The 16,652-nt window shown below is 44.6% G+C and overlaps 1 protein-coding gene across 1 annotated transcript; it reads left to right on the top strand.

Annotated features, from left to right (window-relative positions):
• The first annotated feature begins 7,031 nt into the window (after positions 1-7,031).
• On the top strand, positions 7,032-15,367 carry LOC109869672 (photoreceptor ankyrin repeat protein-like). Its single transcript, XM_020459941.2, has 6 exons — positions 7,032-7,321; positions 10,612-11,015; positions 11,399-11,528; positions 11,855-11,995; positions 13,284-13,463; positions 13,795-15,367. The coding sequence occupies exons 2-6, from the start codon at positions 10,758-10,760 to the stop codon at positions 14,466-14,468; spliced, it is 1,383 nt and encodes a 460-aa protein (XP_020315530.1). The 5' UTR covers positions 7,032-7,321; positions 10,612-10,757; the 3' UTR covers positions 14,469-15,367.
• Positions 15,368-16,652: the final 1,285 nt, after the last annotated feature.

Consider the following 16,652-nt stretch of genomic DNA (forward strand, 5'->3'; position numbering starts at 1 on the left):
CAATGTCACAAAAAACGATACCACACACAGGTGGTCATAATTATAAATAATCAGTCAGTATTGGCCCAATCAAGAGATCCCAGCAGGGGAAGCTGTGGGGGAAACATGAAAACCAAATCAAAAATATAGAAAAGCACAATACAGATACATTATGACATCATTGCCTAAATGTTTGACCTACATGTTTAAAACCTACAGCAAAAACAAGTGAAATAACATTCCCCATTAAGGCCTGCTGGGGCAAGAGTGCCTAAACAGTCTATCCAATTCTGTGTCTCATCTATCACCTCCTGTGCCAGTCGGTGTTCAGATACTAATACTATAGCGCTTCAGGTACACACACACACACGAACGCACACATCCTAATAACTTGAAGGCTATCCAAATGTATGTCACACCACTGATTCTTCCCTCTTCTCATCTAGCCTGGAGTCAGGAAGTCACACGTTATTCCTTGCAGAACTCCAAACTCACACACACACACACACACATTCCGAGAACTCCAAACACTAGTTCCTCGCCCTTCCACTGCCAGAGCCTACTTGGCATGGACAAATATGGGGCTGATTTCTCTAACAGACTCATTCTTCACTGGTGATGCTGTAGAGCGATAGAACTTTGGGCTTTGCTCTTCAGAACGAGAGGAGGAATTATGAAGGTGGGGTGGAGGAGAAAGGAGAGACGTGGGTGACGAGGGGAGGAATGGGCGAGGAGGAAGAGGCTGTCAACCAGGCACATAGCTGAGAATAATCTAGCAGATCCCTGCAAGAGAGGAGTCTAGCAGAGTTAAGATCGGTGCTGGAAACTGCCAACAGTCTAATATTAGCCATGCACACAGCTGTCTTTAGAACCAGTACTGTGGCTAAACTTAGTTCTCCCATCCCAGGCCCCCTCTTTCTATCCCCAGACCCCTTCCTCTCTATCTCACCAACCTGGAATCAGGGGTAAACGTACCATAGTAAAAGTTAATCCGAGACACACCAATTAGCATGATATGGTACATTTCTTATAGTATGTATTAATTTGAGGATGTCCATCATTCATTTCGTATGATATGTTACGAATTACAATTTGCATAGTATGTTACAAATTGCAATTCGTACCATATGTTATGAATTTGCTAAGTGTATGATATGTTAACGAATTCCAATTTGTTGTTGCTAACTTTAGCTAGTTGGTTAAGGTCAGGGTTAAGGGAATGGTTAGCGAACATGCTAAGTCAAATCAAATTTATTTATATAGCCCTTCGTACATCAGCTGATATCTCAAAGTGCTGTACAGAAACCCAGCCTAAAACCCCAAACAGCAAGCAATGCAGGTGTAGAAGCACGGTGGCTAGGAAAAACTCCCTAGAAAGGCCAAAACCTAGGAAGAAACCTAGAGAGGAACCAGGCTATGTGGGGTGGCCAGTCCTCTTCTGGCTGTGCCGGGTGGAGATTATAACAGAACATGGCCAAGATGTTCAAATGTTCATAAATGACCAGCATGGTCGAATAATAATAAGGCAGAACAGTTGAAACTGGAGCAGCAGCACAGTCAGGTGGAAGTTGAAACTGGAGCAGCAGCATGGCCAGGTGGACTGGGGACAGCAAGGAGTCATCATGTCAGGTAAGTAGTTGCAAAGTAACTAAAAAGTAGTAAGTAGCTGCAAAGTTGCTAATTAGCTAAACTTGTTCTCTATGAGATTCAAACGGCCAGTCTTTTGGTTGCTAGACGTTTGCATTATATGCGAACCCATCCACCCTATTTAGATTTTGACTTAAGTAACCTTCTGTCTTATATAACCATACCAAACGTAACATATGATACAAAATGTTCCGTATTTACATTTACTATGGTACATCTAGTCTACACATTTATATTTTAGTCATTAGGCAGAGTCTCTTATCCAGAGCCACTTACAGTTGGTGCATTATCTTAAGATAGCTAGGTGAGACAACCCCATATCACAGGCAATAACGTAGCTATCAGTTGAGTCAGAGCTAGGGGGGTGGGTCAAGTGCTGGTTAAAAAAAAAAATTGGGGGGGTCGAGCTGAGGAGGAGTATCATTTAATTAAGACTTTTGAAGAGGTAGGGTTTCAGATGCTTTCGGAAGATGGGCAGGGACTCTGGCTTCATGGAGATGCTAGTTCCACCATTGGGATGCCAGGACAGAGAAGAACTTGGACTGGGCTGAGTGGGAGCTGCCCTCCCGTAGGGGTGGGAGGGCCAAGAGACCAGAGGTGGCAGAATGGAGTGCTCGGGCTGAGGTGTAATGTTTGAGCATAGCTTGAAGGTAGGGAGGGGCAGTTCCTCTTGCTGCTCCGTAGGTAAGCAGATATGGTCTTGTAGTGGATGCGAGCTTCGAACTGGAAGCCAGTGGAGTGTGCGGAGGAGCGGGGTGACATGAGAGAACTTGGGAAGGTTGAAAACCAGGCGGGTTGCAGCGGGCTGGATAAGTTGCAGGGGTTTGATGGCACAAGCGGGGAGCCCAGCCAACAGTGAGTTGCAGTAGTACAGATGGAAGAGGACAAGTGCCTGGATTAGGACCTGCACCTCTTCCTGTGTGAGGCAGAGCATGTAGAGCATGAACCTGCAGGAGCGAGTCACTGCTTTGATGTTTGCAGAGAACGACAGGGTGTTGTCCATGGTCACGCCAAGGTTCTTTGCACTGGGGAGTTGTCAACCGTGATGGCGAGGTCTATGAGACCAGGCTGGTCTCCCTCCTACTCTGTGAGTTTGGGCTCATTACTTCATCAAGGTCAAAAGACAGGCAAGTACAAAAACTCGGATTGCTGGATTCAGTACACCATAGAACCTGAAATCAACTTACACACTCACTCTGTCACTCTCACACACCGAGGCACTTCCCCATTTTGTAACCTCAATATTCATTAGGACTCTGGAAAGAATTTGCATCCAGACAAATGAATCAGCATGGAAGGGAACATCAGGAAATGTCTGGTTTGGAAGATGTTTATAAAAATGTCATCCATTGAAAAAATATAAATTGAATTCACATGTTCAACTGGATTTAATCTTCTTCATAGGACAACAAGTAAAATCTCCAATCTTTCAGTTAGTTTCCACTGTGAAAACGTAACACACTCATACCCAATGTCCGCCAGATGCATATGCATTTTGATTTGCCAGATGTCTAGCCCACATTTTCCGTACTTGACACACACGTACATCACTTTGCAACTAGCTAAAAGCTAGCTAGTTGGAGTCTGTGTGTGTACTTCCGTTTGTACCATAGTAAATGCATGCGGTACACATAACATACCGCAGCCTAGTGTGGCACCCCCAACGTAGCGTTGCGGACTGCTCCATTGACAATAAATGACTTCCTCCGTAACTCCAAAGAGTTTGATGCCTCTGGTGGACATGAGCTGTCACCAACTGTTGCGGCCATAGACTACATGGTTGGCGCATGTGGACTATGCTCTGCTGCCCCTGTCTGGTACTGGGTGGAGTTGCAGTCTCATCTTTTGTGATTCAACCTCCCCTTCTAAGAGGTGGAGAAAGGCATGTTGTTTTTCATGACATGGGTCTGTGTTCCCACAGACTGAGCTAGTCGTCTCTTCAACAGTCATTCCTTCTCTTCTCTGGGTTTGCACGAAATGGCGCCTCGTTCTTTATATAGTGCACTTCCCTATTCAGGCCCTGGTCAAAATTCATTCACTTCATAGGGAATAGGGTGCCATTTGCGATGGGATTCAGGTTTTGAATTTCCACTTAGGTGCAAAAGCCAGGCAGATTGCACTGAGGTTCGAGCTCAGATCACTGGATTCAAAGTCTGATAGTGAGGCTTGATGTCTCCTCCGCTCCGCTTCTACCCCCTCGCCCCCGCCCACCCCATCGTTCGCTCTCCCCCGCTCTCATTCCCCCGGTCTCTCTGACCCCTCTCCCTCCCTCCCTTCTCTCTTCTCTGGGGGATGTAGTGACTGACCCTGGGTTCTAAGCTGACATGTGGAATTGTTTGAAGAAGGTCATACCATGGATCATTTACGTATTTGATTTTGAATTTTTAGGACCCCTTTAAAATATTGAATTTGGACGTTACTACTATATCCCATAGAAACGCATTGAATAAGACATTCAGAAATGGCAAAAAAAGACAGTAAAATAACTCATAAGGAATAAGGTTTTGAAGTGTTTGTCCTATATATAGGAGATATAAGAAGGCTCAGGAAATGTGTTTATATATATATATATATATATATATATATATATATATACACTACCGGACAAAAGTCTACCATCAATTGACTCCAGGGGGGTTTAACCGCGGCATGTATCCTAACGGTTTTTGAGTGTTGGGCCAGTTACAGAAAGGTCACTGGTTGGATTCCCCGAGCCGACTAGTTGGAAATTCTGTTAACGTGGCACTAAACCCTAATTGCTACTGAACGTCACTCTCGATAAGAGCGTCTGCTAAATGACAAAAAATGTAAATGATATTTCTCTTCTTGTCTGTCACACCAGCCAGGTCCTACCAAGATTTGAACTCTGATCACTGGGTACAAAATCCAGAGTACTAACCGTGTGATCATGTGGCATCATGTGAATCTCTCTGAATCTCTTTGTGCCTTGAATGACTGGCTGAGATGTTGCAGCCTAGTATTCCAACACACCTCCTACTGTATAAATGCCTACCACTTCTTGTTCTATGGAGCTTGTAGTTTAGTGAATATTACAGCATTTTGTTGTCTTGAAAGTTCATTTCACTGGTACTGCAAAGTTGATCTGACAGAAACGCCTAAGGCAGCTTTTGATAAGCTATGAGACGTCTTCAATGGGCCTAGAGACATTTGATAGGATTGACAGAGATTGGAAGCCCTTAGTGTTTCCAGCAACAGCAACAGCAGTCTGTTGTCTAACGAACTCTTAATGCCAGGCAGGTGCTTCAATCGACGATATCTGACAGATTTTTGACGTTTGTTTTATGTGTATGGCTACAGTGGTTTTCACAAGGGCTCGCTATGATAGGCATAGTTATATAAATGTGGGTGTTCTTGCATTAGTGTTGTCAGTGAGAGGAGGGGCAGAGAGCTCAGAGAGCACAGGTACCTTTGGATGTGGATAATGTCCTTGCCTTAGGCTTGTTTTAAGAGGCTCAGCTCAACGGTACCCTTAAACTGTACACTCAGGGCTATTTTAGTGCTTCTAAGACATGGATGCTTTGAAACACATGTAGCACTGGCACTGGCACATACTGTTTACATACCGTTTTACCCATTATATATGTATATACTGTATTGTAGTCAATGCCATCCGATTCAAGTATTTCTGTACATATACTATTCTATCCTATCTATTCTTCAGATATACTATATATTCTGTCCACATACTGTCCATAATGTCTATACATCCCATCACATATATATATACTCAACAAAAATATAAACACAGCATGTAAAGTGTTGATCCCATGTTTCATGAGATGACATTTTTTTAAATCCCAGAAATGTTGCTTGGCACAAAAGTTTATTTCGCTCATATTTTGTGCACAAACGTGTTTATATCCCAGTTAGTGAGCATTTCTACTTTGCCAAGATAATCCATCCCCCTGACAGGTGTGGCATATAGAGAAGCTGATTAAACAGCATGATAATTACACAGGTGCACCTTGTGCTGGGGGACAATAAAAGGCTACTTTAAAATGTGCAGTTTTGTCACACAACACAATGCCACAGATGTCTCAAGTTTTGAGGGAGCGTGCGATTGGTATGTTGACAGCAGGAAAGTCTACCAGCGCTGTTGCCAGGTAACTGAATGTTCATTTCTCTACCTTAAGCTGCCTCCTACGTGGTCTGCGGTCGTCATAACCGCAGACCACGTGTAACCACGCCAACCCAGGGACCTCCACATCCTGGGGAAAACGAATTCTGATTGGCTGGGCCTGGCCCTCAATTTTTGATACTCCGGACTCTGACATTGCTCGCCCTAATTGTTCTATATTTCTTCATTTCATTATTTTACTTTTAGATTTGTGTGCATTGTTGTGTATTGTTAGATATTACTGCACTGTTGGAGCTAGGAACACAAGCATTTCACTATACCCTTAATAACATCGGCTAAACATGTGTATGCGACCAATGACATTTGATTAGATTTGATTCATTTTGAACTGTATTGGAGCTCTATTGTGCTTCTGCAAACAGCCAGTAAGGGGCAGACTTACTTAGTCAGTAAGCTCTCCGTTAGGCTGGTGCACACCTTGATGACAAATTGCATACTATTGGGACTGAAAACACATTTCTAAGCATCTTCTGTGTATCATTTCAAGTGATTGTAACCTATCGTCCATGTTACCTCATTTTATAGCAGACATCTTTCTGTGAACAATTATGTTGTGTGTGAATGTGGGTATGTGCTCCTCCCTCCCTCTATATGTGCGTGCGTATGTATGTGTGTGTGTGTGTGTGTGTGTGTGTGTGTGTGTGTGTGTGTGTGTGTGTGTGTGTGTGTGTGTGTGTGTGTGTGTGTGCGTGTGTGTGCGCGCACGCGTGCATGTGTGTGTCCTTTGCATGCCATTTTTGGAACAATTAACTGACTAGGCCCCTGGCTCGGAGTAACAGCAGGGTTAGTTTGTTGTCCCTTCAAATGGATTAGACCATTAGAGAGGCTAGCGCTAACAGAAGGAGAAAGATGGAGAATGGCAACGAAAGAGGGAGAAGAATAGGAGGGAGAGAGGGAGGGAGAGAGGGAGAAAGAGAGAGAGAAAGAAAGAGGAGAGACAAAGAGAGAGGGAGAGGGAGATGTAGAATAACTTTTAAAGACAGAGAAAGAGAGCAGACCAGGAAAAGAGATATGCAACATAAGGGTAAAAAACAGGGAGAAAGAAAAGAGAGCAGTCCCTCCTGCTCTGCTCCTTGCTAGCCTGTCAGGAGAACTGCTCCTCCTGCTGTTGTTCCTTGCCTTCTAATCCTCCTGTAAATCTCCTGTAATCGGGATGAGAGCTGAGAGCATGCTGCCTCCCGACTAAATTAGACCAGCAGCTTCAGGCTGCCTGTTGCCTGACTTAGCATTCAGTGTCTATGTAAAGACCTGGAAGGAGGATTGCATGGTGGTGGTGATCCATCGGACAGCCTAGGCTAAGTGGCCAAGCCAAGCAGAGCGAGGCACACCGTGTGATGAGGGAAGGAGGAGGTTAGAGGGGTCTATAACTGGAGAAGCACGAGTCTGATGTCACTGGGACTCCTCCAAGATCCCAGAGGAAGAGAGAAACAGAGGAGGAAGAGGGGATGCTAATGCAGTGTTGACCCAGGAAGAGAGAGAGAGGGAGTAAACAGAGGAACAAGAGGAGAATACCCTATTGGATAGAGACTTTTTATGGTGAGACATGGATGTGTCGTGGATGTGGGTTGGTTTATAACTATGTCAAAGGTCATGGTCCCACTAGTCTGTTTGTTGGGGAGTTTATCAGAGGCAACACTGGTTGTGGATTGTTGTTACCTTTATAACCTATTTTCTCCTTCCACAGTTTGTTGTTCAGATAAACAACAGATCATAGAACTTAATCAAATCATATTTTTCAGTGGAAGTTTTTGGAGAAAGAGAAAGAGAGAGAGAGAGGAAGGGGGCTTGTAGCGATACTGATCTTCATTCTTCTGAGAGGAACGACAGAACAGCAGAGGAATGAAAGCAAAGGCTTGTGGGATTAGAAGAGGTAGAGTGCTCCCCTCTGTGTTTTAACTAGATCCTACTGAAAGGAAGCTTTTAGACTAATGAGTAGACTAAGACCATGTATATTGTTAAAAGCCAACCGCTGCGGGGTAGGAAACAACAAAATACATCTGGTGTTCAGGGGAAATGAAAAGAGAGAGTAGCTTACAGAACAGACTTATAGCAAATGTGTGCTCAGCGATGGTCTTAAAACCTCTTAAGGATCTGACAATTTTTTCAATTTTTGCCTAAAATGACATACCCAAATCTAGCTGCCTGTAACTCAGGCCCTGAAGCAAGGATATGCATATTCTTGGTACCATTTGAAAGGAAACACTTTGTAGTTTGTGAAAATGTGAAAGGAATGTAGGAGAATATTACACAATAGATCTGGTAAAAGATAATACAAAGGAAAAAAAACAACAATCTTTTGTATTTTTTTGTACCATCATCTTTGAAATGCAAGAGATAGGCCATCGTGTTATTCCAGCCCATCTGCAATTTAGATTTTGGCCACTAGATGTCAACAGTGTATGTGTAAAGTTTTAGACTGATCAAATGAACAATTGCATTTATGCTCAAAATTTGTATCAAGACTGCCCAAATGTGCCTAATTGGTATATTAATAACTTTTCATGTTCAAAACTGTGCACTCTCCTCAAACAATAACATGGTATTATTTCACTGTGATAGCTACTGTAAATTGGAGAGTGCAGGTAGATTAACAATAATTTAAGTTTTCTGCCAATATCAGATATGTCTATGTCCTGGGAAATGTTTGTGTTACTTACAACCTCATGCTAATTGCATTAGCCTGCGTTAGCTCAACGTCAGGGGACTCACCGATCCTGAAGAAGTTAAAACCCCCAAGGATTTATTTAAACGGAACTAGATCTGATATCTATGTCCACTGATCTCAGTACAAGATCAATCATCAAGCACCAAGTCTCCCAGTAGGGTGTCCTGATATCTAGGCCTCAAGCCAGTTACCAAACATTATCTTCTCAATGGCGGTTCTAGCTTGTATGGCTCCCTGGACGAACCCCACAACAAACAAGAAGGGGGGGCCCCACAACAAACAAGAAGATGCACCATTCTGCACTAACTGTCATTCTTATTCAGATATTTGGAACAACACAAATAAATAATCATAACATTTACAACTATATAAATATACAAATATATACAAAAATACGACTCATGACTATCAAAAAGAAGTAACAAAGACAAATAGAACAAATTGAAATGTATAAATACACATTTAAAAATAATAAAATTATTACACTATTACCCTAGTGCTAACAAAAAAAAAACACAAATAAAACTAAATTTCACAAATCCTATATCACACAAATACACAAATAGAATAACACACTTAGAAAGTAGAGAACCAGATTATTACACTATTGCACTTCAAATAAGAAACACACAAACTAAATTTCACAACTAATTGCATTATTAATTGCATTAGTACGGTACAAAGTTAGAGGTACTCTGTTTGATAGATTCCCCACGCTCCCCCTACCTCGGGCTTCTAGTGGGGAGACCTGAGGTCAACCTACCCCGCCCCCCTCCCCATCTCGTACTTCTGAGTGGATGACCTTCTCAGGCAGTAGTCTGCCTAGCTCACAAACTAGAATCAGGGTGCCCACTCCGACAAAGTTAACTGACCCACAGTTCCACACGGTGACATGATACCATTGACGTGACATGCAAATGAGCAATAGAAAACCGATTGCGCAAATGTCACCATTCAGAATATATTTGTATATTGTTTTTCATTTTTCATTTATGCATTTATTTCTGTTTAATCTTTTTGTGCGGGCGGGCGGGCGCCCCATGCCGCCCCGGCAAGATGCCGCCCTGGGCGGCTGCCCATGTCGCCTGTGCCTAAATCCGCCGCTGCTGTCAGGTTGCACAGTGCAGAAGGACAAGAGGGCCGACAATTTCTGACTGCCGTAATGGCTCAGATTACATCACCTCCTGTCAGTCACACCTGGCTAGGTCCTCCTCAGGTTCTCCTCAGCCTGATTCACACCATAGGAACTAAGCGAGCCAGCCCTAGTCGAGCTGTACTGGCCTGGATACGTATCCCCCATAGTTGATGGAACCGTGCTGAGAAGGACAATGTGAAAAAGAAAATATCTGAACAAACGCAATTCAGATGAATCAGGCATTAAGGCTCACTTCAGGTAGGGGGTGAGTTGAGGCTCATCCACTTTAGAACCTCACATGGACTTGGACCAATCAATGGACCTGTCCATACACTCACACCATGCTGTCAATGGAAAACGTAAGAGTTACGACTGTGCTGTCTCAGGTCAATGAGAACCTTAAAAGGATGAAAGGGAGCAAGCTATTTAACGGATCAAGATTGATTGAAAGATATGGACGTGAGAGGGTCAACCAACTACAGTATGTAGGCTAATGATTAGAACATGTTTTGTTGTCACATTGGTCATTGATTGTAAGGTAAATACAGCCTTAATGGCTATTCTTCTACAATATATGTCTGCAGACACCAGCTAGACGGTTTATTTGAGTTGTTGTACTGTGAATCAGAGAGGTTTGAGAGACGCTGTATGAGCAGTTGAACAACACTCTGATCCAAAACAGATGATATGTTGGGGAGAGGGAAGACAAGCGTACTATAATAGGTTACGAACAGGACTTTTGCTTCATCACATAATTGAGCGAGCCAGTTGCTACATCACATAATTGAGTGAGCCAGTCGTTTCACAATGTGTAACTGAATTAGAGGTCTCTGTGTGATGCTCGAGTGTGACAGTGATATTGTGTGTGTGTGTGTGTGTGTGTGTGTGTGTGTGTGTGTGTGTGTGTGTGTGTGTGTGTGTGTGTGTGTGTGTGTGTGTGTTCGTGTGTGTGTGTGTGTGTGTGTGTGTGTGTGCTTGTCTGTGACCCTCCAGACAGTCATATTGTTTGTCTGTCCATTCCTCCAGAGATCCTCCAGGATGCGGTCATTATCAGCAGGGCAGAGGCAGGGTCCTTTCCACCTCCACAGGTTCTGATCCCATCCTTCTGGGGGCCGAGGAGGCCTCTTGATTGGGTGTGATCCCCTCGTCTTGGGGCTCCTGGAGGTCTAGCGATGGCTCATGCACTAAATGACCCGCAGCTGGGCGCCGGCCCATCCGAGGACTCGGAACTCTCTCAGAATGAGTCTGAAACGGCCAGCTTGGTGTCTGAGGACTCCATAATGCCAGACTATGAGATGAGGCGGGGTGGAGGAGGCACCACCTCTACACTGTACGAGGCCTGTAACAGGAACGAGGCGCAAACCCTACAGAGGGTCCTGGAGAGGGGGGTTACTAAGGAAGAAGTCATGGAGCTGGACATCAACGGCAGGGTAAGAATACACAAACAAACAGAAACACACACACACACCTTACTCGCCCACACGATCAATAGTAACATAAGAAGTGTAATAGAGAAGTGTAATACTTCTCTCTGGTGTTCCTTGCACTACCCACCACTATCATCGAAACCATATTGGCCCCAGATATTGTAAATTAGAGCAGAGTTTCTCAACCTTTGGTCCTTGGGTCTCTAGCATGATGTGGACCGGTCCCTGAGAGGGTTAGCTGACACTAAGTCAGTTACTCGACTGTTGGTTTTAATGTAAGTGGTCCCACAAGGAGGATGACCAAAAGTATGCCGGTTGCTGGTGCATGAAAGCATACACCTAGATAATGACCACATGTCTTTGTTTCTGCTTTGTCCCCATGTCAGAATGGCCTGATGTTGGCTGTCTCCAGAGGCTACGTGGACATCGTCTACGGTCTACACACGTGTCCACTGATAGACATCAACCACCAGGACAACGAAGGCAGCACGGCAGTGATGATCGCTGCCCAGGCCGGTAAGCACCGCGATATTATGATGGCTAGCTTGGGTGAGCAAGAGTTGGCATGATTATATCATATCATTTCAACCTCTAACATGGCCTATGATTGAGTGGTCAAAAGTACTGCAATCAGGGAAGTATCTGGAAAATAAATCACTTTACCGTTGTCGCAGTGCATTCTGCTGAAGCATAAATGTTGGTTGTACTGGAAATGTTTGTTAAAAGTGTATAATAACATACAAGATCAAGTAAATCTGTGGAGTATCAAGATCCCCGGAGTTTATTTTCTATGTGGTTGTACTGTAACAACAACGTTCCTAATAACCCCCCCCCCCCCCCAGGCTACATATCCATCCTCAACTTCATCCTGAACTACTACCCTAAGGTAGACCTGGAGGTGAGGGACATCAGAGGCTTCACTGCCCTCATCAAGGCAGCCATACAAGGCAGGGAGGACTGTGTGTCTTCCCTCATAATGGCCGGTAAGTGGCTGGAGTCAGTCAAATCAAGAAATTGGAGTTCTTTGAGTTCAGGGTGGGAAAGTCTTCTAAGGGCTATTTTCGTGGGTTTTCCTTTTCCAAGTGGCATAAATCCTCACTGGCAATTTGCGAACATATCTTTTGTCTTGTTCTCGAAACAGTAAATGCACAGGTACTAGGGTGAAATGGGTTGTCAATTTGTCAACGTAGAAACAGAATGACTGTTCTTTTATTCATTATGTTTCTATGGTTATCGTGAAGAAAGAAAAAGCAAGAGCCTGGTCAGAAGTAGTGCACTATATAGGGAATGGGGTGCCATTTCAGACACAGACCAAGTGTATGGTTATGACAGATTTTGATGACACAGACCTAGCTGAGTTAAGGGACAAATCTAAGGATTTCTAAGGATTTTCCTTTCGGATCTTCTTATCTGATCTGGGACTAGCAGTTTTGGGTTACAGACTGGATTAGCTAGCCCTGTGTGGATTTACCAGGACTGATATAGGCGCGACTCTGGAAATATTCCACTCAGTCACACCTGTTACACGTTCCTAAGCCAAAGACAGGTCAAAATGATGTTACCCTATTTACGTAGTGTTCTCCATAAGGAGCGGCGGGTTGGGAGTATTCCTGTGTTAATGTATTACACCGACATGCCTTATAATGTGTTGAATGAATAGTTGAGGACAAGCCTCTGAAAATAGACACTGCTAATAATGACTCCAATGACACATCTAAGAGCTAATTAACCAATTAACCCTAATGGAAACCTTAGGTTCTCCTGCCTCAAAACTGTAGATGCATTCATTTATTCAAGGCCATCATCATGCTGTCTCGTAATTAGTCAAGGCAAACAAATGGTAACAATTTTCATAGTGTGTTTTTTTATTTTTTATCTCCTGTTCTGTATCTCCCTGCACCATTTTGTGTTCCCTTAATGGCCACTTGGTGGGGCAATTATGCTGACTTTGAATACAAGTTACCTTCTGAAAATCTGATCATGCCCAGTTTCCCTCAAGGTTGTATGCATCTACATTTCCCTCCTCTCTGTCTCTCTCTCTCTCTACATTCCCCTCCTCCCTGTCTCTCTCTCTCTCTACATTCCCCTCCTCCCTGTCTCTCTCTCTACATTTCCCTCCTCCCTGTCTCTCTCGCTCTACATTTCCCTCCTCCCTGTCTCTCTCTACATTTCCCTCCTCCCTGTCTCTCTCTCTCTCTACATTTCCCTCCTCCCTGTCTCTCTCTCTCTCTACATTCCCCTCCTCCCTGTCTCTCCCTGACCACTTACCAGGTGCTGATATCAACGTAGTGGACGATGTCAAAGGGAAAAGCATAACAGACTGGGCCCTGAAGACAAGTCGCTTCGAGGTCCTGCAGCGTCTCCGTCGCCTCCAGGCGTGTCCCATCGCCGAACAGTTCTGCGATAGCTACGTGATGGAGTGGCCCGAGCTGAAGGAGCTGGTGGCTAAAGGTTTGAGAGACGAGAACCTGAAGGGTTGCTGGTTCAAATCCCTGCTCCAACTGGGAAAAATATATCGGGGAGGGATGCAAGCCTAAATAGGCTACATCACCTGTTGTTGTGCCTTTGAGCATAACACTTAACCCCTAAACTGCTTCAGGGGTGCTGCTGCATTGCAGCGGACACATGTGTGGAGGCTGTGTGTGTGTCTTGGGTGGGTAGGTATAAAGGAAAAAGACACATTTCAGTGTCTCTGTACTAATGGGATGAAAGCGTCTGCTAAATGGCATGTATTCTTATATTGACAATAAAGTAATCTTCTTCTGTCTCCTATCTTCTAAAGCCATGGCCCCCAAGAACCTGACCCAGCGACTGAAGGACAGCTTGACCTTCAGCTTCCCCAACGACCCTCAGGACAATGGGGTGTTGGACCACATGGTGAGGATGACAACGTCCATCCACAGTCCACTAGTCTCCATGGGCTGCCGGCCACTCTGCCCCACCAGCCCCCCCGAGGTCGGGAAGCGGCGGCTGGCCGTGCCGGAGCTGATGGAAAAGCACAGCAGCAAGGAACTGGAGGAGAGCTCCGTGTGTCATAGTAACGGTGTGAAGTGTTCCTTCACGCCGGCGCCGGCGTCGTCTTCCCTCTTGCTTGCCAACTGCTGCTCAGACACGAAGCGAAGGGGCAGTGTCGTCTCAACGGCTGCAAACGGCGTCCAGAACTTCCTCCCCCATTCCTTGGCGAATCGGAACAGTGTCTTCCCGTACGGCTGCATCCCCACGATCACCTTCACTAAGTCTGCGGAAAAAACACCCAAGAAGGCGAAGAAGACGAAGAGGCACAAGGGCCACCTGGAGCCTCCAGTCTGGAAGTACAAATCGGATAAGCAGGAGAAGAAAAAGGAAAAGGAGAAGTTGGAGGAAGAGAAGGAAGTGCAAGAGAAGGCACTTAAGAAATCTAAAATGAAAGCAGCCAAGGCGGCGGCCAAGGCCAAGGAGCCCGCCAAGGCAAGTTAAACTGCCAGCTGTCTGTTTGTAAACTGCCACAGAGTGAGGGCACAGAACCCTGAGAGAATAGAACGGCCTCTGTGCTGCCATCTCTTACTAACTCCAATCTGTGATGATGTCATATAAGAGGGACGGGGGGACAGCTCCCCTGTGGTGGCCCCTTTCCGGGGCCATCATGGAAGCCCAGTTTCAGCCCTGCAGTGGTGTCTTCAATAACATGGGTGGAAACTAGCATCTGAGCCAGACTAAGACTAATGGATGGACTGTTGTTTTTCCTCTTGATTGGGATACGCTGTACGGACTTCCTGAAATGGCCTGAACATTCCTAGACTTTACTAGTCATTTGTCTATCAAGAGGAATATGCTTTTTATATGTTAACTTATTTTGTCGTTTCATTTTTGGGGAGTCAGTCGTTAGAAAGATCAGTAGAGTTTGTTTGGGCTTCCGCTTTCTTAACATACAGCATGTCTGAAACAACTAACTACTATCGAAACTGTGAAGGAACCAGAGCCATAGCGAAGAAATGTCAAATGTCTATCTGCACTTACTGAAAGAGAGGCAGGACATTACCACGAGTTATTCAAATGATGAATAACTGCTGCCAATTCATAGCATAACAACGACCACAGGAGTTGGCAAGACAGCACAAAGAGATCTGGGACGAGGTGTCATGTACACTCCCTCTCCGGCCTCTAGGTCATCAGGCTGCTGATTAGCCATCACACCTGTCACCGTCGTCTCGCGCACCTGTGCATCATGACACTCACCTGGACTCCATCACCTCCTTGATTATCTTCCCTATATCTGTCACTCCCCTTGGCTCTTTCCTTGGGTGTTATTGACTCTGTTTCATGTTGGTGCGTTGTTTGTGTTACGTGTTATTTGTTTATTAAAACACTCACTCCCTGAACTTGCTTCCCGACTCTCAGCGCACTCGTTACACCGGGCTAGTTAAATCAGGGATAACCTCAGTTTGATGAGGCTCAGGTTCTTAGATAAGCCAGACACTGAGTGACTTTATTATTACGTGGCACAAACTTACTCAGAAGTCTTAGCTATGTTAATAACAGATGCACTGTAGGTACAGTGCAACTGTTTTAAAGGTAAACTCGGGCGAAGTGACGTTGCCACGAGCAGCACAGCGGATATTGAGACCAGTCTGTAGAGCAAACGAGACAAAATTGGGAAAACTAACTAAACAAACAGACAAAATGTTTCTTTGGGGGGGGGAATAAGATCAAAACTAATGCAAGAATTGCAAAATTGACCAAAAACCCCTCATCAACTTTCATGCCAGTAGATCAACATATCCAGTGAACCCAGAGAAACTTTCTCACACTATCTCTGGAGTATTTAGTTTCAGTTCCCTTTTACAGTTGGGGAACTAGTCAATATAAAGTCAACATTGAAACAAGAGTCTTATGGAGGTCAGAGAGAGGCCAGATTAGAACCCGTGACTAAAGACAGAGAGTGCGTCGCAAATGGTACCCAATTCCCTACATAGTGCACAGAAAGTTCATATATATTTCCAGAACTGCTAAAACCTTTCTTGGAAAGGAAGTTCTAGCGTCAGTCTTATGCTCCCACCCCTCGTCTCCACAGCAAATCAAGTGGTTCGACTGCAGTTTAGTCGTTTCTGTAATTCGATTAAGCCTTTCAAATGATTATTTCTCATCTGTTATAATGTGTCCTTGTAGACCATTTATTTCAAAGATTGTTGAATGTCAAAGCAGACTGCCCAGACTTTCCCTCCATTCTATTCAACCCTGTCCCGTGCGATTATTGCACAACAACAAAACAAAGAGTCCCAGCGAAGCCTGGAGAAAACAGAGACACACTGTGCTGCCCATAGACATTGGATGACATATCATTCTCTTTCCATGGTGTTGCCTGGCACTGAAAGAATGCTGAGAACAAACCCGGATCTCAACAGCTCACAGATGAATGTGGGGAAGGAAAAATACATGCTGCTGCTGCTCGAAATAAGGAAAACATTTTTTTGCTCTCTCTCTTCCCTGAGATTGTTGATGTGAGGCCTCCCAGCTGTGTATCTAGCTGCTGTACATAGGCCAAGAGGATCATATTCGGGACCATGAGATGAAGGAATTCACATAACTCAAATGAAGAAGAGATCTCACCCACACATCAGTATTATAAAACATTCCCATAAAGGACTCAAGTCATATTTGGAT

The sequence above is a fragment of the Oncorhynchus kisutch genome, linkage group LG24 (genome assembly GCF_002021735.2).
Source record: "Oncorhynchus kisutch isolate 150728-3 linkage group LG24, Okis_V2, whole genome shotgun sequence".
Classification (NCBI taxonomy): domain Eukaryota; kingdom Metazoa; phylum Chordata; class Actinopteri; order Salmoniformes; family Salmonidae; genus Oncorhynchus; species Oncorhynchus kisutch.